Below are 24,945 nucleotides of genomic sequence, written 5' to 3' on the forward strand. Positions count from 1 at the left end.
TAATCATCTGCCTTTCCCAGTAAATTTAAAGAATGTGTTGAAGTTGAGCAGGCATTTGAAGATTCCTGTGAGGCTGACACCTACTTCCAAAATGTCCAGTGTGCTTGTCCTCTCATTTCTTTCTGTCATCACCTCTGGCACCATTTTCTTGTTTCTCTCGTATCACCCAGAATGGCTCTCAGAGTCCCCCTGGACAGGGAACAGAAAATCTGACTCAAGTATGTTAAAGCTGCAATGAAAGAACATTGCACCTCATCCCCAACATCACAAATTTTCTTGGTAAGGCATTTAACATTATAGTTTGTAGTTGCTCCTGCTAAAATTAAAAACTTCCTTAATAATTTAGTTCTGTCTTTAGATTAAAATTATTATTTTACTTAATATTCAAAGTAATTGCAGAATATATCATGTTACTTAAATAGGACTTAGGGTTAAGTGTCAATTCAAAAGCACCTATGCTGCCTTGGTTTTAAAGATCACTTCCACTTAGAGAGATGTTCTCTTTTTCTGGTGAGTACAGGTTGCTGTTTAGAGTTTGGGGTTTTTTCCCCCCACTTTTTTTTCCCCAGACTACATCCAAATAGCAAAAGTTTCCACTTACCACTCTGACTTCTTAAAATAATACCTCAAACCCAAACCAATGTGCACTTTCCTTTATTTGTGAAACTCTGAAGAACTGCAACTTGCAACTGTCTGAAATATACACTTCACCCAAAGGAAACAACTTTCAAATGTACAGTGAAATTGAGCCCCAGTTGTGGATTGTGTTGTACAGTTTACATTTTACCATGGTGTCATAGAGAACTTGATATAATCTTTATACATACATTTTTAAACACTCTTCCCTTTAACTTCACTTGAAGCCTAGTAGGGAAGTACTGTAAGCCTTCCCCTAGGTTTCATAAACGGAGGCAGACACTGGAGCCTGTGACAGGATCCCAGTCCACCCATATTTCCAGAAACGAACTCTATTAGCAGACAGCTGCAATCATTCTACATCAAACTCCCAAACAACTTCCCAGAAGGAAACTGGCTTCCTTAATCCACACCAGCATAGAACTGGTCTCTTCACAGTTACAAAGCAACTTTGAGATACCACCGCTCACAATGGGTCCTCAAGCTAATGCTGGAAAATCCTCAGGATCATCAGGATTTGGAGCAACAAGCTGCACCTAGAAAGGAAGAAAAGTCTTATAAAAATGAATGCATTTCAAAAGTATCTGACAACTATATATACGTATTTTACCCTCAAAAGGGTTCATTCTTCTGCTTAAATGCTACTACAACTAAATGCTACTTCTACTCAAATTGTATCCATCACTATCACAAGGTTTTTATCTCAGAACTCTTAACTACTATAATTTCTTTTCAGTGTGAATGTTTTTATAATGCTCCCTGGAGAGGACCAGAAGGTCACAAGTTCTGCAGCACTGAATGAAGAAAAAGCAGTCTCAAGCAGAATATGGCATATTTTTAGAAATAGCATTACTATATTTTTACATTCTAGAACTCATCTTGGGTTGTAGTTTTCATCTCTCCAATCTGTTACCATAAAGAACCTTTTTCTTCCAGATGAAACAAATGCATTAACACTTCCATATTATTCTGAAAGTTCCTGGTCTTAAATCATTTTAGTCACAGTAAAGTTTCTGTTAGTATGAAGAATAAAGATACCATTTTCCACTATACAAATGCTCTTTTTTTTTCCCCAAAGGAAAAGGTAAATGGAAATTTTTTTATAATGGTTATATTAAACACATAAATTGTCCTGTAGGATCACATATTTACTGATCTCACTGTTAGTAAACAAAGTATTACTGTATCACAGAATTTTTTCAAAGAGATACAAGCCTTTAGTTACTTTAATTACTTCCCAATTTATATCAAAACTAATTGCATCCTTTCCTCTAGTTACCATTAGAGCATCTAGTAATCACACCCTTTGAAAAGTATGTGTTAACAGTTGTGAGCCTGAATCAGTGTTTAATTTCAAGTAACATAATATGGGCCAGGAACTCAATATGCAGGATAACATACTAAGAGACAGGAATTAAAAACAAGTCTGTCACTACAGAAATCAAAACTCCACACAGACAGGGGCAGGACACACACAAACACCATCAACAACAGGAAAAAAAACCCAAACCCCAAACAAACACAAAACCTCAAATGAACAACAACAACAGCACCATAAAATCCATTACCACTACTTCTGGTCGACGTCCTGTCTCTTCAGGTCTTCTGCCACGACCACCTCGTGCTCCTCTTGATCCACGGCCAGGGCGAGGAAGACTCCCAAAATTAATATCCAGCTGAGAAGTTATATCATTCACTGGTTTTCGAAAGACATGAGAATTATCTTCAAAGTCTTCTTTTTGCAACTAAAGAGAAGATCTGGTTAAAGCCTGCAGTTTTCCACGTATGAGCTTCTCCCCTCCCAGGTATACATTCACATTTATATTATAGACTAAGTAGCAGATTAACTAAGATAGCATCTGGAATAGAAGACAGGCCTTAACTTGCACAGGATTTTAACACAGATGAGGTAATTGCAGCTTCCCAGATGTCTGGGATAGTTCTTTGTTGTCTCAGAGATTCCTGGTAACAAAAGCTTCTGTACCAACTCTGTAATACTGAAGAGGTTTGTCAGAAATATAAATCTAGGAGGTTTTCAAAGAGACTAGAGCATTAGACCTAGGCTACTCACTCCTACAGTTATGTCCAAGTAATGGATAAAAGGCTATACCAAAGCTACTTAATCGATGTATTCATCCACATGCCTGCAGCTATGAGGTTACCGTGGTTTTAACTGTGTGTTCCTAACAGCTACTGCATGTCAGACTATTGCCCAGCATAACTTTAATGGGGACTGTAGTAATGATAAAGTGTATGTTAACTCATCTCTTACAGTGATGAATCACTTATTCAGTGTCTAATTCAGGGATTTCACTTGCCTGTGTTACACAGTTCCTGTACCTCCTGTTCTGTGTTCACTTTAACAAAGTCTCTTGATACTACAGAACAGAAACTTAATAGGCAAAAGGAACAGAAACTTGTATGTACTCCTCACACACCTGTATGCTCTCTTCGGACATTGTGGAAGCCACTCTCCCCACCCCTACCACTACCTCTCAGAAAAGAAAGAGAGGATAATGACAATTCTGACCTAAAAAGTCTCACTATAAAGAAGGCAGAGTCAACCATCTAAAGTGCTAAGCCAGTTTTGATATTAATATTATAACTAGAGAAAAGGTATGTATTCATGAATGCATGTAGACTTCAGAGATCAAAATTCCATTGTGCTAGACTGTATGCACATACTTCTGTGATCCCATAAATCTGAAATCTAAGTAAGCTAGAATCTGAAAGAAGCATCCCCTATCTCCTCAGAACTAGTAGTTCTGCATGGAATTTCATCTAAATAATATTATGGAGTAAAATTTACAGTAAGTAAGCTAAATGGGATTCAAACCGAGGAAAAGAAGTGTATAGTAAACCAAGTTTCACAAACCAAGTTTTTCTAGCAGCATTACTAGGGACCTATACAGGTGGCAGCAGCTGAGCCATAAGGTAGAACAACCTGATGTATTACGTTTGCATAGAAAATAGGGGTGATGATGTGAGACAAAAAAATTGAACACATAATTTAAAGCTGGTTTGGGGGCATATGTCATTGCAGTGATAAAGCTTAGATATTGTTTTCTTGCCTATTCAGATTATACTAAAGCTAGTAGAAAAAAAATAGAGACATTTTCCTAACCCTGGGCATAAAGGAGGGTATACAGAATTCCTGAGGCAGTGCTTACATCATCACTATATTTTGACTTGTGAATCACCACTGCTTTGGAAGGAACAGTGGATTCTGGCTTCCGGATGTTGAATTCAGGCTTTGGTCGATTCCGTTGCTGAAGATTTTTCCACTCATCTAATGTCATTTCTTGAACCACTTCTTCCATTGGCTCTCCTTCAACAGCTCTAGAAGTTTACAGTTTTAGAGTAAAAAACATTAGCTTGCAACATTCCAGGATAAACAAGAACACTTATCTAAAAAGTAAGGATACTAAACAAAACACTTAGAATGTTTCTCACCAAATTATTATCAATTTCACTTACTTCTCACAGTAACTTCATGTGATAGTTTTACATTAATAAATGTAATTTACATAAACTTAGAGTATATATTTATGTACTCTTTGAAATTAGTCACATGAACAAATTTTGTCTGCAGCTTCCTGTATTAGTACTCATCTAGTCTCATCCTGAATTCAAGCACTCAGATTCTAGACAAAATCATTCTGCCTTTTGACCTGGCATATTCTTAACCCTACAGTTTAATAGTGGATCTACCCCTAGTAAATATAGCCACAGTAAAAAAAAGGTGCACACAGAGCAGTTTTAAACCATACACCCAAACTGTATGGTTTCATTGCCTTGTACTGCTCAATGACAATATGAGATTAATTAATGTTTTAGTGTAGCTTTCAGTCATCAAAAATGATCACTATATGACAATCCCACCATGGGATGTTACAGGTAATTATTAACATTTCCTTTTTTAATTTCACAAGATGCTTCCTTGAATTTTTTTGTCAGATGTAGTAACAGATAAGCAGACAGTATTTATCACTTGGCAAAACCAGATTAATCCTAATCAAATTATCATTTGTCAATAAGTACAATAATGACATGTTCTAGAAAAACATACAGAATACATAAGAGGTGGTCTTGCATATTTTTGAACTGTAAAGACAGAGGTTTTGTGTCTGTAAGACATAGAGATAAGACAAGATACATAAGCAAAAAAAAACTTCTCTTCCACTGATGATGCCTGAGTACTCTTCTGCCACTTCTCTTCTGCTGATCACAACAGACCTGCCCAGGACAGCAGCTTTTAGAATACCACAGGTTTACATTTAATGATACCTATAGAAAGCTATTACCTAGTAACTAGCACCACATACAGGGAGAGCACAACTTCCTACACCACTGTAACTGTCTGCTGCATAAACAAGTCAAATACCATGACTTACACAGGAAAGCCCACACTTACTACTTCAAGATATATGAGAAACCATTTCTTCTTACACAGAAAACTGTTATGAGTTACAATAGCAATCGGAGTTGACTAAGTACTTCCTTAACAATGACTTTAGAAATCCCCTTCATTAGAACCTGTATTGTGGGAGAAGGATGGATTTGGTTTTCTGCATTCCGTCACAGTTCCACAGTCCTACCAAAAGATTGTAATTTCCCTAATGTAAATATACAGTTGATTAGGTGCAAGTTGGAACGTTTTTATCATGGAAAGAGTCAAATTACAATCAGTGACTGTGTGTGTTTTGCTTTTAAAGTCGCACAAGCAACCCATTGGAAAACACATTTTTTGGGACTGTGCATTATAGAACTAGCCTACATGGGAACAGGCCTGGTCCTTCTTCTTCCCTGATTCTGCAGCAAAGCATTCATATGTCTTGCCAGTCAAAATTAAACAGTATTTTCTAAACACCCAGCATATGAATGTGAGAAGCAGAACTGAACACTAAAGCAGCCCTTAATCTCAGTTCTAGGATTAATACAAATTAGTTCTAAATTCACTTCACAGAAGAATAACAAATACAGGCCTGCCCCTCTGACATGCCCTTATGCCCTGTTGTTTTGAAAATTCCAGCTTTATCGACCAGAAACTCAAGGTTAAAAGACTGGTAAGCAGTCTGTAGTTCTCCTCTCATTATTATCTGAAACTGTATTAGAAGGACTACCAGGGAAAAAATAGTCTACTGAGTTACATAAAAAGGATACTGGTGAAAGAAGCAGCTACTTCTGTAAACACACCAGCAGATACTGTTGCATCTGTAAGAGCACTAAGAACACATAGCACCAAAAACATTTCAATATCTTGTCCTTGAGAGTAAGAAGCCAAATAACTTTTGATCAATTATCTGAAGCTTCAGTTTTGGGAATAAGTGTTAGAAAAACAAGACTAGTAGTAAACACTCAGAGAAATTAAGGAGAAACATAACTAATAAAAGTGCCTCCATTAACTGATTTAATTTTTTCCTAAGCCGCTATCTCAGTAAATTGCATATCTGAACTTTAGGAAGTCTTTTTCCCTCCTCTCCCATGAACCTTTCACCACATTACAAAGACAATGTTTCAGTCCTTGGCAAGAGATGCAGAAAGATGCAGAACTGATAGTAAAAAGTACTTGAGAACTAGCTATCAATATTTCAATTTGCAAAAGAAAACAAATAATGTGAATGGGAATTTAACAGTGTAAAATAATATTTACTGCATTTTCTGTGGCACACAGATTGCACAAACAAAGAGCAATAGTGCAAATATTCAAGAATACTGAATGGCTTCTGATTCAGTGGCACGAGACGCTAAAGTGACGCAGTGATTTGAAAGCAAGCAACCAAAACAACAATCACCAGAAAGTCCCAAGAACAACTAGAAATATGTACACTCAGGCCAAAGTATCAGCCACTCAAACACAGAAAAAACCACTAACAAGACAGAAGCTCTGAAGGAGGCACCTCAACTCCCTGGATTGTGCAGGAGCACTGCACTCAAGTATCTGTTCCTTCTTCCACAATATAGTATGTATGATAAGGAGCCACATCAACAGTTTTGTTTAGAGATGTTATTGTTGACAGAGTGGAACAACATCTCAACTGAGTAATGTTTTCTACATGGGAACAGGTGAAAAGTCCATAATAACACTGCAAAACACAACTCTAAAACACATGATGTACAATGGGAAGCCTTTAAAAATATGCAAAGGAAATATACATAATGCCAAAAAAATTTTGCATATCCATGACATTAAGGCAAGATATCCAGGAGAAAAAAAACAACTAAGATAGCAGCTTCTATTTTTCTAAGTATTAGAAAGACCATCAGGGGACATTGAAACCTCGACAAGCAGAGTACATTAAAATCAACTGCACAGGTGTCAGAAGCAACAATTAAAACTGGTCATGCCTTGGGCCCAAAAGACTCCTTTCAGGTCTAAATTGCTATGATCATAAGATAACATGAGGACATTTGACCACACAGCAACTTGATCTCAAAAAAGCAAACAGAGCTATTTCTTTGAGAAGTACACATACATCAAAAACATCCACTTGCCAGTTCCAAAGGAAATACTTGCAGATTCACTTGCAGATTTACCTGCAAATATTGTTTTTTTCAACTGCAAAATTCAGTTTTGGTTTTCACTCCAAAGGATGTTTTTAATTGGTAGGTTACTAGCAGTACAAATTTGTTTTAGGATGTCAAGACTCCCAAGGGGAAATACCTATGAGTGAAGCACTGCATATCTTTTGCACGGAAACTTAATTGCACCAAGTTATTTTGGGCACCAAGCCAGAATGGAAGTGCATTCTGTACATTATTTTCTACCTTCTAACATTATACATTTTTAGTAACTGCTTGGTGAGTGTTTTTATTAATCAAATTAATAAGCTCCTTGGCACACCAGCAGTCATACTCCCAAAACACTGCCAGTCAACTAAGCACAACCTCTGGACATGAACAAACTGAACTTACAATGAAAGTCCTACCAAATCACTAAATGACAGCCTTCAGTAATGGTTCCTACTGCTTCAGTGTCTCTAGTGGATGACAAACCTTTAACTATGACTTAATTACTGTGCATACAGTAAAACAAAATACCTTTGCTTATTACCAGAAGGAAGGTAAATGGAAAGGAGTGCCATTTAGCTCAGCTATTCAGCTATTATTTTGATATTAAAAATAATGACAACAAGTCTCTCTCAGAGCAGTTTTTGTATTATTCAGCTGCACAAAGCAAATGCTTAGCCAGCTTTTATCAAGAAGTCAATGACAAGAAGCTTTCCCACTAAACTAAAGAAGTTTTCCCACTCAACATTATTTACAAGAGCATTATCATTATTATAAAGTTAAATAAGGGAAGACTAAACAACAATTGTATAAACTTACTATGGAAGAAAAACACTGAATCAAATACTTATGAAGCTCTGGCCTGATCTATGAACAGCTTTATGCCACCATTAAATAACAACAACAAAAAGCAATAAACAACAACAAAACAAACAAATGAAATAAATAGCTAAAACATCATCAGAATAATTTGTTAAAGCTTCCTATTACATAACCAATATCATATATAGCTCCACCAAAAAGGAAAACTATTATGTGAGAAAAAAATGTAAGAAAACCCCACAAGATTAAATACAAGCTCTGCAAACACCTTTAGGAAGAGCAATTGATTAGCCCATGTGTTGTACTGAATAAAACCAAAAAATCTAATTTTAATTAGTCAACACAAGTGTGTTACATTGTTTGAACTGTGAAGAAAAGTTCAGCCAAAAGCAGTTGTGAGGAAAGTTTATACTTCTGCACTACCTGTGTATTTTATACAGGGTCAAGGTTAGGTTTTGCTTTTGCAGCAAAAAAAAACCCCCTTATTAGCATGCAGTTTGGGATGATATAACTAGAGATAAACATTGTTGATACACTCAAGAAGATTTGAGGATATGGGAAAAAACACCTTAATTTACATAATAAATTACATAATATTAAAGAAACTCTTATCCTGCGATACTCTGCAAATAGAAGCTCAGGAATGGCAAAACAGAGTCCTAAAGACAAGGTCCCATAAGTCACAGAAGCCCACAGAACCTCTTTTCCAGAGTTCCATGGAAATTAGCCAGTACCACATCAGAAAGCTACACACCATCTACATGTAGACAGGTTATTCGCAGCTTCCAAGAGTACATTTTTTTACTTGTAATATTAAATGTAAACACATAAGACTAGAAAGAGAATGAGATTAATCAAACCCAAGTCTTCGATCTCTCTCTCAATGCAAGTACGCAACTGCAATAAAGCAACAGAAAAGAAATGGTTTCATTGCAGTCACAGCATTTTAGTGTCAAAATGAGAATGACCCTAGCAGCAGCCCAAGCAAACACAGAACCCTGTATAATATTGAGGCAGTAGCAAAAGCAGAAGGTAGCCTAATTTGTGTTATCTGGACAGCAGGGGCAACCTAAGCAAGTAAGTCCTTTAAATACATCCTGAAGCCTGAACACCATATCCTACCAGCTTTTGCTTTTAAACATTAAAACAACAATTCCATCTTGTTAAGATGTATGCCATACAACCATCCCTAATGGCCTAGGCACTATTCACATATTATCACTTGTTTTAAAATACATACGGTCACCAAGCTGACATCCCCCAAAAGGTAAGTGCAGGGAGATTTATGTAACTCATGTTTTCTATATAGATTTGTATGCCTTCAGGACAGTATTTATTGCCCTGAAAGGAGTACACAGTGTAGAATTTTGTGCTTGTAGGTTACCTGCTTTTTTGAATAATTTGAATTTCTGTGAACTAATCTTTAAAAAAAAAAATACAAACAGGAGCAAAATCTCCAGAAAGGCTCCCAGTCTGACTGAATACCTAGTGATCTCTGAGAAAGATGAAAGAGTTAAAGACAACTGGCAAATTCTGCCAGAGGCCTTTTCTACTGTACACACTTCTCATGCCTTAAAATGTACAATGAACAGATATTGGGACATATCTACAAAGAGCTTGAAATGAAGTAGAAACAAGTACAAGCATGAAACAAGCAAAGGTACCAGTAATTGACCAAATCAAATTTTTTAAAAAGCTGAATAACTGTTTTCATATTTAGCTAACACAGTGCATTTTTGCCAGTGTACCTGCACTGCCCATCTGATTAAAGTTAGGCTAGAAACATTTTTTCAGTCATAAGGCATTCAAAAACAGATTTCCCCATGTGTATACACCTTTAGCTATATATTAAAACCTACTCTAAAATTATAAGAATCAAAGTTATAACAACTGAACATCTTACAGGGTTAAACAACCTGAACATATAAAACAGGTTCTGTATTCTAGCTAGCTTTATAATAAATAAATGAATCCATATCACTAATATCTGGAGCTACTCCATGAAGTAAAAAAACATTTCACAGCAACAGAAGAGGTTGACATACTGCACTGACCATCTTTCACTCATTAGGAGATATGCACTACATGCTATTTAATTATTCATTAAATCTCTTAATTATACAAGACTGTCCAGTTATTTTTCTTAAGCCAGTGTCTCATTCTAATCAGTAACACTGATTAGAATGAAAGCCAGAAGGCAACAGGCACATTTCTCTCTCAGTTTCTCTACTCTAAAACTCACTGCATTCCCAGGAATTTTTTCAAAGTTTTACCCATGGCCTCTCACGAATAGATTATATTTTCATGATAACAGTGATTGGTAAATACAACCTTAGAGTAGCTCAGTCTGTTTTAAATATGTTTGTACAATTGCATGGGCACCTTGAATACCTGCTGTCAGAGAACATCAAACAGCATGACAGTTTCTACAAATTAGAGTTAAAAAGGTAAAACATAATATGTAGCTTCTCCTTAAATTATCACAAAATCTTAGGAAGTTAAGCATCACTGTGCAATTAAATGCAATCTCCAACTATATAAATCAAGCTTTAGTCAGAATTAGGGACATATTTTCCATACTCACAAACACAAACAAAGCTTTTCTATTTTTAAATACATGCACTAGCAAAACTTCACAGTCCACATTTTAAGTGTGCCTCTCAATACAAGTACATCAGTAGGAGTTAATTGTTTCCTTTGCATTTATAAAGAAAATATTTGTCTGACTGTACTTGCTCAGAGGCTCTCCTTCAGATGTCCCTGGCTGTTCAGGACTGTCCACGGTCTCCTCCACAGATGCAGTCTGTCCCTTCCCACTAAAACTGTAAGCAAACAACACAAAACACACACAAAAAAACCAAAATAAAACCACAGTCTTCATGAGTCACACTGGAAAAAAACCAAATCAATACATTACTTCTTTTACCAAAATTCCTTGGTAAGGAGGAAAAAAAAAGAAAGGAAAACTCTTTGATCATAAGCAGAAAGATATATACTATAACAGAAAGATATACTAATATAGCGATTAGTTGAGCAACTAACAAAATGAGTGTATTTTAGGAATATAGGGAAAAAACCTATTCCATTAAAAAAAAATTAAAGCACATATGAAGATAAAAGAATTCAATCATGAACACTAATCATGATTAGCATTAGTTGTCAGCATAACACTGACATTTGGGGTTGCCTTTTTGCTTCTTTTAAAAAATTAAAGTTCTTATTTTCTGCAACATGGACTTTAATTCACTGTCGAATGACAGCAGGAACTTATTTTCATTCCACTAGCAAGCATACATATTTAAAATTAACACCTTTTAGCTTCAATGCATGATTAGCACAATTAGGACACAGACGTGCTTTTAGAATCATTCAGAGAGCTTTAATTTTATGTCACTTCTAACCACACCACAGGAAAACATTGGTATAAATTCTGATGCTATTGAACTGGAAAAAAAACAAAAAAACAAACCTTAACTAAGAAGAAAATATGTAAGGGCCAATAGGAGGGCCAATAAATACCTAGTAAGTTTATGAAGCGCTCCCTGATACGCTACAGAATATAGTTTTCTGCTAGCTAGTTTTGTATTATCAGTTCAGAACAATGTGAACCTAACTGATCCTTTGAAAAGCCAGGGTACCTAACCAATCTACTCTTAATATGAAATTCTGTAGGAGGGAGAGAAGTTAATACAACCTTTCAGAAGAATTTGGAATGTCAAGACCCAAAAATTATTACACATCAAGACTATATTTTTCAAACTTTTAGCATGATTGTCTGAATCCATTAAATTTTAAATTAGATTTTATTTTAAAATAAAAGTTTATTTTTAAAACAATTTTGTCAATGAATGTGTGTGTGGCCAAATATATTTGCTATAAGTTCAAGGCACTGCTTTTTCTCCATCCTTTATTAGCCTTCAATTAAAGAGTTCTAGATGTGTATGACAACAAAAGCTACTGGAAAGAGCAATGTATTGCTAGGTGCAAAGAATGGGCAAAAGCTAACATAATCAGTGAGGTTTTACAAATCTGAACACAAATCAGTACCACTGAGAGATATACAGAACTGAATGGAAAAGTCCTGATTTTTTTTACCTCAAAGTGGCCATTAATCACATTATGCTACTGATTTTTCTAGCACTTTAAAATGTAGTTCTGTGGTACAGTCAACTCAATATCTTCAGAACCACACTGAAATGTACTACAGTTTTGCAATTTAGAAATTATTCATAAAACTCCAGAAATAGAGACTGGACTTTAAGCCCAGTAACAGAGCTTGAATCTTAGAATTAGCATTTTGGAGCAATTCCATTAAATACCAAAGGCCCATTTACCTGACTGTTGAGAAAAGTAATAACTTATCTCCTTTAAAAGACAACTCAGCTCCAGTCAAAAGATTCTGGTTGTCTTAAGTGAACAAACACCATCATGCCTTTGCTTCCATTTAATCTTACCATCATGAAGGAGCCAAGTTAAAAAAATGTAAAATTACATTAATTACAACAATAATAGAAAACAATGATTATAAAGCTCAAAATGGACATGAAACAAACGAAAATTATGATCTGACATAGGCCACAGAAAATTATGATCTGTGATGGGCACAAGTATATGGCATACCTTGTATCATCTTTTGTTGCTCTGTAGCTGCGAGCTCCACCTCCACCCTTTTTGTCATCTGCTTTTACACCTCTAGAGAGGAAAACAATTCTATGAGTTTAAGAGATTTTTTCCTTTTTTTATGACCTCAAACTAAAACCAGTATTGACTTTTTCCCAGCCAACCTGAATATGGAAGGGAACAGAATACCTAAAAGACAGTACTGCAGTGCTGACTATTATTTACTTGTATACCAAGTAAGAAACAGCACACAGAACACTTACGTTTTATCACTCCCACTTTGTCTTTCAGGTTCACGTTTTCTTCTTTGGTCAAACCCATCAAAACTTCCATTTAATCCACCACCTCTTCCTCTACCTCTCATTCTGCCTCTTCCCCCACCACGGCCTCTTATTGGTCTTTCATAGTCTAATCTTTCCACTGGTCTAAGGAGAAGGTAATTAGTCAGACTTTTGTTTTTATAGAACAGTTAACAAGAAAAAAAAAATCATATTGTTATGTTTGTGCATCTATGGGACACATCAGTGTATAACAGCTGCAGCACAATTTATAGAGTGCATCTTGATACAGCACACACTACACCTGTTTTGGTTTTGTTATTGAAAATGGACAAACTGAACCCTAGAGGAATTATTACAGCACACAGAAACAGAAAGATCAGCAGTTATTAACACTGAAAACATTACAGAAACTAAAAAAAAACATTATAAAACTGTCAAATCTTCACAACATGATCATGCAATAGCTACACCATCTACACCCATATTTATATGCAACTGCTTAAATTTTCAGACAACTTGTTAAATATTGTGGTATAAAGTAAGAACAGCCACATTCTGAAGAATTAAGGGTTTAGGTGGAATCTTCTAGTATTTATGAAGAAAGCAAAGTCAATATGCATTCATTGTCCAAGCAGCAAATTCCAGTTTGCAACCTCCTACATATTCTGCAAAGCCTGGTATGTGAGCTCAGAAACTAACATTATAAATATGCTGCTGACTAGGGGGTACATTTTCAGATCTTTACATTTTCCAGTTTTGCCTTGTATTTTTAACATTCAACAAAAATGTACCAATGTACAAGACCAATGTACATGTACCAATTTAACCCCCGAGGAAGCTGAAACTACAGCTCTTACAGGCATGAAGCAAGTAGTCTTGCAAAAACCTGCACGCTAATATCCTCTGTGAGGGACCTTGGTTCTCTCTGCAGGATACATACCGTTCCACTGAGAATTCCACTTGTCTTTGTGCTCCATAGGGACGGTATTCCCTGAAAGATGGTCTCCATTCAGTTTTGTCCTGTTTCCCCTCTGTGCCTCTGTTACTGAACCCTTGTTGTTCTCCCTGCCTGGGTACTCGCTTTGGGCCTACACAAACACATGCAGGGATTACTGACAGCTCAATAGTAACACAATTGCAGTTACCAAACTACTGACTGAAGTGAGTTGGCTACACATCCAAACCCAAGTCCACCAGAATATTAAAAGTCCTTATAGCTAATGTTGCCAGACACTGTTTGAAAGACATGTACTTATTTTACCTTCTGTATTGATGAACCTGCAAAATACTATGGGTTTTGACACAGTCAGAGATTTCCAGAAGAGATAATCTAAAGAAAAATCTCAATTTGCTCACAAGTCACAGAAAAGGAGAACAAAAACTGTTTCTCTCCTGTTTTCAGAGATCATGAAAGTGTAGTTCAGGATGAGGAAAGACGAATTTAAAGCAGCAGAAGCAATGAAGGTGAGGGAAAGAGAAGGACACCTTACAGATTGGTGTTGATTGTGAAACAACACACCTCCTGCCAGATGAGCTCAGTTTAGAAGTCTAAGCCTCCAGGTCCTCTAAGCTCATGGCCACAGTATCAAACAACCAGCACAGGATCACCACCTCACACTACTGCTCTGTGGAGGAAAGCACCATTCAACTACACTAAAGGTCACTGAGTTCAGCTGACAGAGACCCAAACAGTAAGTAGAAAGACTTCAACACCACTAATTCTAGAACATAAACATATTCCAAGATAAAATATACTAAAGCTTTTTAGAGTCTTGTTCAGCCATTGTTGGGGTTGAGGAGGATCGGGTTGGGCGGAATGAACGGAAAGAAAATGTGAATTATAATAGAAAAAATTGAAGTTTTACACTCAACCTGTATACATCTAGCAGAAGATTAAGGTTCTTTATGTGCCTCCTTTCCCATTTTCCCAAATTCTGTTCTCTATCTGGGACGAAGTTCTCCAGAAGCAAGCAAGCAAGACATTGTGTCTGCTAGCCTCTATATTTAAACCAACATCTTTTTCAGCCAACAGTTTAAGTCAATCAAGCAAGGAACAGGAAGATTGGTCTCAAACAAAACAGAGCGACTGTTTCCACAAGAAGTACTGAGCTACTGTGGAATGCTGAGCAGATTAGTGAACGCAGGTTAGTGGACAAATGGCTACCTCTTCTGCTAGAACATAGAGAGAAAAAAGGCTATTTTATGTCACAATATGTAAATTAATTCATAGCCCCAAAGAAATGTTCACATAAGAAGATTCTTGATCAAAGCTCGGGTGGTGAGGATGAAGTCTAATACCATTTGTAAGGAGAAACTTCAAAGAACTATCCACTTGGTGAATACGGTAAATACAGCTTTTTGTTATGCAGTAAGAACAGTCATATTTGTACAGAGAAGATAGTTTCATATGTGATGCAGAAGCAACTCCAGCTTTGCTTTTCTTTAAACTACAAACCATCTGACATAACACATTCCAGTAATTCTCTCTTCTCAGGTTTGGAATTATTCGACCCTTAGAGCACTGACATATTTGCATTACCCAAATTATGATGTAATATCTGCATAAAGGACAACTTTTGAAATCAGTTTCTGAGTAAGCTTTTCAAATCAGGACAGTTTAACACAAAGCAAAATTATAGAAAATACTGAACAGTACATGCTGTTGAGAAACATCTGTTCTACACACATCTCAACTACACTACCAAACATGTAAGTGTTAACTCTAAATTGGAATTTTGCTGTGGAAAAAATTACTACTAATTTCTGGCTTCATTTTAGTTATTTTGTTTGGATCTGAATGCACAACAATGCATACAAGACTATAGTGTTATTTTTGATCCTCTGTCATTGGCAATCAGAAGCATCAGTTAGTCTAAAAAGATTCCTCTGGTAAGAATGCAGTAGTCAAAGACACCCATTCCTACATAGTATTAACCTCGATTTCCCCTTGAGATTCAAAGAGCTCCTTCAAACTAGCAAAACAATGCCAAAAAAAGAAGACGCAGAAGTAATTTTGAAAAGATAGTGTCTCGTTTTATTACCCAGTACTGCTTAGAAGTAATTCAAAACAAGTCTTCTTGCCAGACATGTCAGTATATTACATGTCAGCAAAACTGAGCGTACTGGATGGAGCCGTCTGTTCTACTCCAATTCGAGTGCCGGGCTATTTCACTTTAACTCTAACAGGTGACTTCATTTAGTGCAAACGGATTTTAAACACTAGAAAGACTTTTATACAGGTAGAAAGTGCCACAAAAGCATCTTTAATTGGTTTGACAGACATGACGTAGTGGATTAAGGCAGACCTGTATCTCTCTGGTAGGACAAGTCACCCTTAGGGCAAAAGTTCATGTGACCTGCTTGTGAATCAGTTCAAAAAGACAGCCCAACTGACAGCTCTGCATGTAAGTGCAAACCAGACTGGAGCTTGGCAGCAGTGATAGCATAAGATCTACAATTTCAAGCCTCTGCTACATATATGTCCTAACACAGACTCAGTTTAATTCACAGAGCTCAAGGGCCACCTACCCTTCGGGTGACAATAAAAGAAGGCAACAAAATCAAGACAAAACATCAGTCATCTTGTATGTCACTTATAAAGAACTGGGGTACACTTTGAATGCTTGCTAAAAACTACCTCCCCAAATACACCCCAATTTTGTCTGCTTGCTTGTTTATATAATCTGCATAATCTATAAACCTGCATAATCTGGTATGCAGGTTTTCTTCAAAACCACACAAAAAAGGCTTTGGAGTTCTGTGGATCATCTACTTGAGGCCTTACAAAGGCAATTCTGAAAACTGAAGATCACTCTCTCCTAGCTACTTAGTTTAGCCTCTCTTTAAATTGGTTTTTCTGTGTCTTATAATTACATCTGTAATCTGTACTCACCTGAATATGTGTCCCACCATTCCCCACTTCATCACAGCTTTCCTGGATTTTTACTACATCAGCCCAGTCTGTTGGCTAAGCTGCCTATCACTTTACTTTCTAAACTGAAGAATCAGAACAGAGATCTGTTTCAACAGACCTAGCTTTTTTTTTTTCTTTTTTTCTTTCCCAGAAGAAGCAGCTGAGCTATTATTAGCAGGAAAGAATCTGTAAATATCAAAATTACCAGGTACTAGAACTAGACAGTGCTAAAGAAAAAAAGCTCAGTTTTATGAGATATTGTTAAAACTCTAAATCATGCAGAGCAAATATACTTAACTAGTTTTAACTTTCCCCACAATATTTCACTATTAGAATTAGTTTTGCTAACACTGCAGCACTTAGACGACTTTCTAGAGAAATGTTTTTAGTAAGTATGTACACAGAACTTGCTACTGGAAAAGCAGAACTTATATTTTTATAACCTGTATTGCTTGTTTTCCCAGACACTGGGTATCTGCGTATTAACAGATGGATATGAAACAATGCAGCAAAATCTAGCTGCCTTTCCAGTGTTGCTGTCTAGTTCCTGGCAAGTTCCTCCATCAATATACAATATAATCTATCCTCTACAGACAGTGGAGGTTTTGTGGCTCTTCACTAACCTGTACTGAGAGAGTGTGCTCTCACCTTTTTTACAGTTTTCATTTAAAACATTTTTGTAGAAAGCCTTGCTTCAGACAAACACCACAAGGAGCCCAGCTCGCAACTGCTGTCAGTGACTATAAGCTACAGTAGAAACCTTGCTGTTACTCCCACTTCCTAATGTAAGGATGTGACAGTGGTAGCTGGCATGCAACTCACAAGCTGAGAGAGGTAACTGCTTACAAAGAGCAAATGGGAAAAAGAGTGCTTGTGGAAGAGTCACATTGACAGAAGACTCCACAGAATAAAAAGAGACTTCTTACACACCTGAGATATCGAATGACATTTGTTGCCTGAATGGATAGACCTAGATCTTATGGGAAGGAGTGTGATCACCAAAAACATACAAAAGGAGCTAAAAATAGTAAAATTGTTGAAAACCACAGTCACAAAGCTGTGGAGTAAAATCAGCATTAATCTAAAGCTGATGCTTGGGTTTAATCTATAAATAAAACAAAAAACAAATAAACAAAACAAACAAAACAAAAACCCACCCAAACAAAACACCCCAACAATAAAACAACAAGATAAGCCAACAACCACCACCACCCCACCCCTGCCAAAACAAAAAAAAACCACAAAACAACAAAAACCCCACCCAAACAAAAAACCCCAAAAATAAAACAACAAGATAAGCCAACAACCACCACCACCCCACCCCCGCCAAAACAAAAAAAAAAAAAAAAGGAAACGTCAACCCATGATCTGAAGGGGAGATTGTAGTGCAAATCCATGTCTATCCACAAAACCAACAAGAACTGTGTTTTGAACAATAACCATCCCCCCCCCCCTCCAAAAAAAAAAAAAAAAAAAAAAGAGGAAACCCCTTCCAGCTTTGAAAGACAATCCTTCTTCCCAGAATACTTCAAAAGGACAAAGTAGATGCAAAATAGGTCCAAGGCTATGGTAGAAATACCTTGACCAAATAAAGCAAAAAAAAACAAAAACAAAAACAATTGTCAGGAATTTTTTAGGCACAGTAGGGTACTGAAGACCCCAACTACCAGGGCTAGGGCAGTTAAGCAAACCATTGAAAGAAATTATCAAGGCATAGAAAGTGGAATTGGAGTCTGGAGAAAGAAAGGATATTCCAAGCTGTAAAAGGAATATTAGTTAGAGATCATATAACTATGTAACACAAAGTAGAACTGATTCTTAAACAATATGATAGACAAACATTGTCCCCTCAAAACATGAATTGTTCTGAATTAAAAATCATTAATTATTACTACTTTTAAAGGATGTCATATTTTGAATTCAACAACTCTACTATTTGTTCCTTCCAACAGTGAGCTGCATCATAATTGCTATGTGTTTCACTCCAGCCATCTACAGGCAGATCTGTAAAAACAGCCTCTAGAGACCTTAGATATTATACTGTTGCCCTGTGGATCTCCATACTATGTAAATGGAAAACAACACAGAGGCTATGCATGGGTGAGAAACTTTGAGACACTTGAAACTGAACCTCTACAACCCTTGCTGATGACCCAAGAGGCCAGACTAATTGCATAAGCAAAAGCAGCCTTTTGGTGACATGACCAGCAAGTGCCACTATTTATACTGAGTCTAAATAAGCTTTTGGAGTGTGTCATGCAATGGGTATGCTATGGAAAAAATTAAGAGTCTCTTGCTTCAGCAGAAAATAATATTTCTGCAGACAATATTCCTGTAGTACACTCTTGAACTCATGAAAATTAGTCTCTTGCTTTAGTAGAAAATAATATTTCTGCAGACAATATTCCTGTAGTACACTCTTGAACTCATATAAAATGCTCCAACAAAATGAAAAAAAAAATAAAAAAAACCCCAAAAAAACCCCACAAACCAAAACAAAAAAAACAAACCTCAAACTGGTAGTCAGATAGGTTTATAAGGGCTTTAAGCTTAGAAGCAGTATACTTTGGGATATTATGCAATGTTGGGAAACAGCCCTCACCAACATCTAATGTTGTCATCAACAGGATTAGTGTTTGGCAAACAATTACACCTAGGATCAGCCTCTTGGAAATCAGTGGTTGGCCCAGTATGTTAAATAAATGCAAAAAAGCTTTGAGGGGAAAAAAAGTATGCTCACTGGAATAACTGAAGTATTACTTAAGGTATTTTTCACAGAAATCCAAATTAGAACTTAAATGGAAGTGGTCACATACTACCCTAGTATGTATTTACTTTAGTGTTAAAGCTTTAGGATATTATGCCTGTCACTTGTAATAACACTGTATGTGACATTATGGATAGCAGTCAAATGCTTTGAAAGACTTCATGAATTCTGACAATAATGGGAAAGCATGATAAAAACAAAGGGAGGACTGCTGTATACTGAGTTTAGTTAGCTGAATTATTTTATCTAAGTAGTATTGCTTAGCACAAGCAAAGTGCTGAAGTTTCAGATCACAAGCTGCAAACTTTCACCTTGAAATGCAAAATGAGTCTTGTACTACTGTTCAGCTACAATGAAAGGAGGCTCTGAGACCAGTGTAAACTAAAAGATTAAGTCATGGCTACTATCAGAAGCTGCAAACCATCCAGATAAAGACAGCTACAGAGAAAGAATGTGATATGAACAAGAAGACTCCAAAACAAAAATCGCCCTTGGGTTAAGACATGCATGCAAGGTGTGTGAAGTGTGCAAAAAATAGGAGCATAGGTTGTAAGGGTATAAAATCCCAGGTATTTTGTTGTTCTAAGTGCCTCTGGTGAGGAACCTAGCTTGAGCTGCATCTGTTGCAGTACCAAATTGTTGTTTTTTCCTCAGAAACTGGATGTCAGCTGTGGGAAGCATAGGGTGAATAAACTTCTTTAACAACTTATACACAGGCAACTAATCTTCCTTTACAACAAAACTTCATAACTGGAAATAGTAAAAGGCAATTTATTCTCAGTCAAACACTTATTTTGCTGTTTTAGAGAGTTGAAGAATTAAGACTCCAAAAATAATTTCACTTTTTCCCCTTTAAATGTGTGTGATTCTAATATGAAACTTCAAACAATAGCTTCAGCTACTGCACGCAACACACCAAAGAGACATGTGGAGTTAGACTCTGTCCTGTGCCATTTTGTTTTCATGCGTACGACTACTTGCTGAATTGCCGAATTGCCTACTACAGCTTTCCTCTAGACAATCCTTATGGCACTGTAGTTGAAAGAATGCTGCAGGATAAACTATTAAAAAATAAGAAAATTACAGTCAGTCTAAGGTAAAACTCCATAGAAAATTCAATACCATTATAAAACCACAGCTAAAAACTCAAAAGCACAGTATTTAGGAACTATATATAATGTTACCAGAGTCATCATATGTACATGAAAGAAGAAAACCTTTTAGAAGTATTAGCAACAAAGCTTTAGAGATTTCAAAAGAACAGAGTATTACTGCATGATCAACAAATTTAATTTTCCTGGACTGGAAAAAAATGCAAGCTCTGCAACTGGGCGTTTTGAATAAAGAGCTGGCAAATGCAGTTTGGTCACTGTGGTAAGAATAAACTGAGTTAACATCAAGTGGTGCAATTACAAGAGCTGCAATACCTACAACCAGCCTTTACCCAAACCCTCAGCTAATATAGTCTAAAAATCACAGAACAGCAGCCAGCAGAAGAGAAAAAAATACACCTTTAAGGTCAAAAGTATAGGTTTTGGTGGACAATTGAACAGGAGTCCATTTTCTCCATAAAAAACAAAGCTTAAAAAGTTGCCTCCTTGCAGTTGTGCCATTTCATAATAAATAGTTTGGATTCTAAAGGTCAAAGTATTGTATCATCTGGCAAAGTCCTCTCAGGAGGTTTGCTACAAATTGAAAATCTCTCCAGAAATTTGGTAAAACCTGCTTTGAAAAACTCAGTGAAAAATTACATTAAAAAAAAGCTACCTTACAGAACTTTGTGACTAAACCTTCCAGTCAAACATAAAACCATTAATACCACAGAAAATCTCTGTCTACTGTAAAACTTCTTATATTGCAAGACAGAAGACTAGACGCACTTTGAATCTTTATAAAGACCCTTTTTTACAGATTCAGTATGCTTAAGAATAATACTAGAATAAAACAAAAATCATGAAACTTAACAAGACTTTTCGTAGTCCAAAAAAGCAAATACCCTAGCAATTAGATAAAACAGTCTGGAGGGGTCCAAAGTAGGGTTATGAAGATGATCAGGCTACAGAATATCCAAAAGAAGGCTGTGAAGGTTATGAAAAAGTTGGTGAGCCTGCCTTATGAGAAAAGATTGTCTTCTTCCCTGGACCAGGCTTCATATAAGCCACATCACAGCACCCAGGTATTCAAAATGCTACAATGATGAAGGCTCTCTTCACACAGAGCCCCAAGAAAGTGAGCGGCTACAATGGGGACAAGCTGCACAAGAAGAGATTTCATCTGTGTTTAGAATTTCTTTCTGGTGCTACCTTACGTTGAAACAACCTTCTCAGGGTTAAACCCCCATCAAAGAAGGCTTTCAAACTGCAACTCTACAAGGCAGCAGATGAGGTCTTCAAAGCCGCTTTGCCTAGAAAAGGTTGGACCAGACCATCCTTCCAACCCTATTCTGTGATTATTCCAAGAACACTAGTACAATACAGTGAATTCCATCATATTCAACTGCTTCAACTGAAGAATCTGATTCTGCTGTTCAGATGGGTCTAGATACTATTTTTTGGTGTTTAATTACTAATAAATAGAATGAAGTTAGAGGTAGTTATGCCCAAAGTCAGGGGGAAAAAATTACTAAGAAAGTTTAAAAAAGAGTCTTAAGTTTGCTATGTTGTTTTTCAAGTTTAGCAATTAGTCTAACAATTTAGTAATTTTATTCAGTATTATTTATTTCCCCAAACAGAGGTGCCCTCTTCTAACAATGCATCTGTTATTAGAAGCTTTATGCCAAAAAGTATAAGGAGGTTGGTCGTTCTCAACTGTCAAGTTGATAGCCCCCTGAATCTTATATAAAATATAGAAGTTTTGAACCCTATGTAACAAACCAACTTTGTATGGCCCCAATAAAGAGCTGACCCACTCCCTTCCAAGAAACCTCAAGATTTTTCTCTCAAAACTTGCTTAACATTTGTCAGCTACATCATCACTTGTGTATTTACCCCAACTCAGAGCGTTCTCTGCCATTCAGAGTAGACTTGCTAAGACAGCACATTCAAAGGAGGAACACACACTCAAGACCAAATCTTGACTATCCAGACTGGTTTAGCACTCTTAAGCACTGTACTTTTACAGTCCTTACTTCCTAACAAGCCTAAGACAAACACAAAAAAATCCCAAACAGATGCTGTGTTTAAAGAAGAAAGTGTGTTTTTAAATATAGAAGAGAAATAACTCTTCTTAAAATAGATCTTAATGCCCTTTCACTAAGGGTACTATAGTCAGCAGTCTTTTCTCCATTTTAAATCAGCATTTTAAATTGAAATAAGGTGCACATGCCTGTTGTCTCTGCATGAGAAAAGAGATTTCTTAATAACAGTGTTGCAGAGAATAGTCAAAGACAAGCCACAGGGCCACTGTGTATTGCCAAGAATGATGACACCTACAGGCAAGCAGGAGGTAAAGGACAGTCTTCACATACTACCTCGGGAAGCTACTGATAACCACCAGTTCTTGTTCAAGAGCTTCTTCATCACAACTTGAGACTTTGCTGTTCACAGAGCAGACTCCTTCAACTTCTGTTGACAACCACAGTAAAGTAACCTTTAAATAAAATAAGCTGTTATAGTCTGAGTATTGGTCTTAGGACACTAAGTCACATAACTGCAGAGAAATCTCAAAAAAAATTAGTTTCATATAACTGCCCATAAAGACAGTGACAACTTGTTGATATCTTCCTCTACAAAGGCACTCATTATCCAGCACATATTTAGCATTGAAAGACTCTCTGCTCCACAAACTGCTAAAAATGCATCAACTAACTGCTGTCGGGAAGAGTGTAAGACTGTAAGCCTAAGCAATAGAATTCGTAGCACTGCCAAAAACTTGATGATGGAGCAACAACCTCGATTCAAAGGCCTTTTCCCAGGGCATTAAAACACACAGTACCATTACTGTGAGCTCAACGGGAGATTTTACTACAGGAAGAAAATATCTTAATAACAGATTATGTGTTAGGCTTCATTCCTTCCTTCAGGAGAACGGGAACTTACAATTCAAGAGGGTGAAATCAGAATCTTCTGTGCAAAGATGCTCAATTTTGGAAATAATCCACCAGCTCTCAGATACTTTAGATACTGAATCCAGCAACCTGAAGCTCAATACCGAGTAATCAGTAACAATCAGACTCACTAAGACTAGCAATCAGCTCCAAATGCAAGAAGCTATAGCCCACGAAACCTCCAGCTGCAAAGAGGACTGTGACCGACATTTTTAGTACAAAAGCCAACTGACTCCCTCTTTCCTCAAGCAGTATTACGCATCAAAACCTAGCAGCTGACCATTCCTGAACACCGGCTGAAGAGTTACCCCGGGAAATAAGGTTTTACTCAAAGGCTGGTTCACCAATGCAAGCTCAAGGCAAAAATAAGCACAGATCGCTGGAGACGTTAGAACGCTGAAGTCACTGAAAGGCCAGAAAACTCACAGGTACCGAGAACTTATGCCTGGAAACTTCAGACACTGAAGGATACTGCCCAGGGTGACAAGCAATGAAAGGCAGCAACAGGGCTGCTAAACCTGCATGAAAGCTGTAGATGCCGCAGCGTAGGAGTTGATGCTCTTGCATTTGTCTCTTGGGGATACGGCTGAAGTTCTCATTTACATACTCCAAGGCCGCCTCGGCTGAGAGTGCTCGGCAGCATCGTGTCAGGACCTTGCCCACAGGTCACTGCTTTCTCTGAGGGGACTTTCAGGTGCGTTCAGCACGACGGCCCCACCAGGAGCCAGGATGTTTTAGCCCTGCTATGACAGCGCTGACCCCGCCACGCCACGGCTGCCGAGAGGCCGGTGAAGCGCGGAGCCCGCAGCCACCCCCGCCGCGCCGCGGGGCCCGCACCGGGCACCGCAGCGCCGGGAACCGCCTTCCCTCCTTCCCCAGCCCGGCCGCCGCTCCCGCTCGGCCCCGCCTCGCCGGGCGCTGCCCGCGTACCTGGCTGCGGCGGAGCCACAGGGGAGGGCGCAGGGGAGCTCTCCAGCTGCCTGCGCTCCTTCTGGGTCTCCCTCTTGCCGCCGCCCGCCCGGCCGCCGGGCACGGCTCTCCTGGCGACGGCCGCCGCCTCGTCGCGCTTCTTCCTCTGCTGCTGGCGGAGCTCGGCCTCGCGCAGGACGTCGAACGGGTCTGACTCGTCGTCCAGGAGCTGGCAGAAGCGATTGGCGACGGAGCACCCGAAGTTCTCCTGCATGACGGCACCCACCGGGCTGCCCACCAGCCCCGTCATCATCCGCGCGGCCGCCTCGCCTCCCCCGACCGCCCCCTGCCCGCGCCCCGGCAGCCGCCGGGCCCCCCCCGTCAAGGCTGCCGCTGCTTCGCGGGGCCGAAACGGCGCGCACGCCGGGCGAGAGCAGCGGCA

General features: G+C 37.9%; 1 protein-coding gene across 1 annotated transcript; it reads right to left on the reverse strand.

Moving 5' to 3' along the window:
* Window positions 1-641: 641 nt before the first annotated feature.
* HABP4 (hyaluronan binding protein 4) lies at window positions 642-24,939 on the reverse strand. The gene is made up of 8 exons (XM_039729747.1): window positions 24,525-24,939; window positions 13,810-13,957; window positions 12,852-13,013; window positions 12,589-12,660; window positions 10,701-10,790; window positions 3,807-3,975; window positions 2,205-2,381; window positions 642-1,172 (listed from the first exon to the last, which is right to left on the reverse strand). The coding sequence occupies exons 1-8, from the start codon at window positions 24,814-24,816 to the stop codon at window positions 1,116-1,118; spliced, it is 1,167 nt and encodes a 388-aa protein (XP_039585681.1). The 5' UTR covers window positions 24,817-24,939; the 3' UTR covers window positions 642-1,115.
* Window positions 24,940-24,945: the final 6 nt, after the last annotated feature.

This window comes from Passer montanus, unplaced genomic scaffold (genome assembly GCF_014805655.1).
Source record: "Passer montanus isolate IOZ18808 unplaced genomic scaffold, ASM1480565v1 scaffold7, whole genome shotgun sequence".
Lineage (NCBI taxonomy): Eukaryota > Metazoa > Chordata > Aves > Passeriformes > Passeridae > Passer > Passer montanus.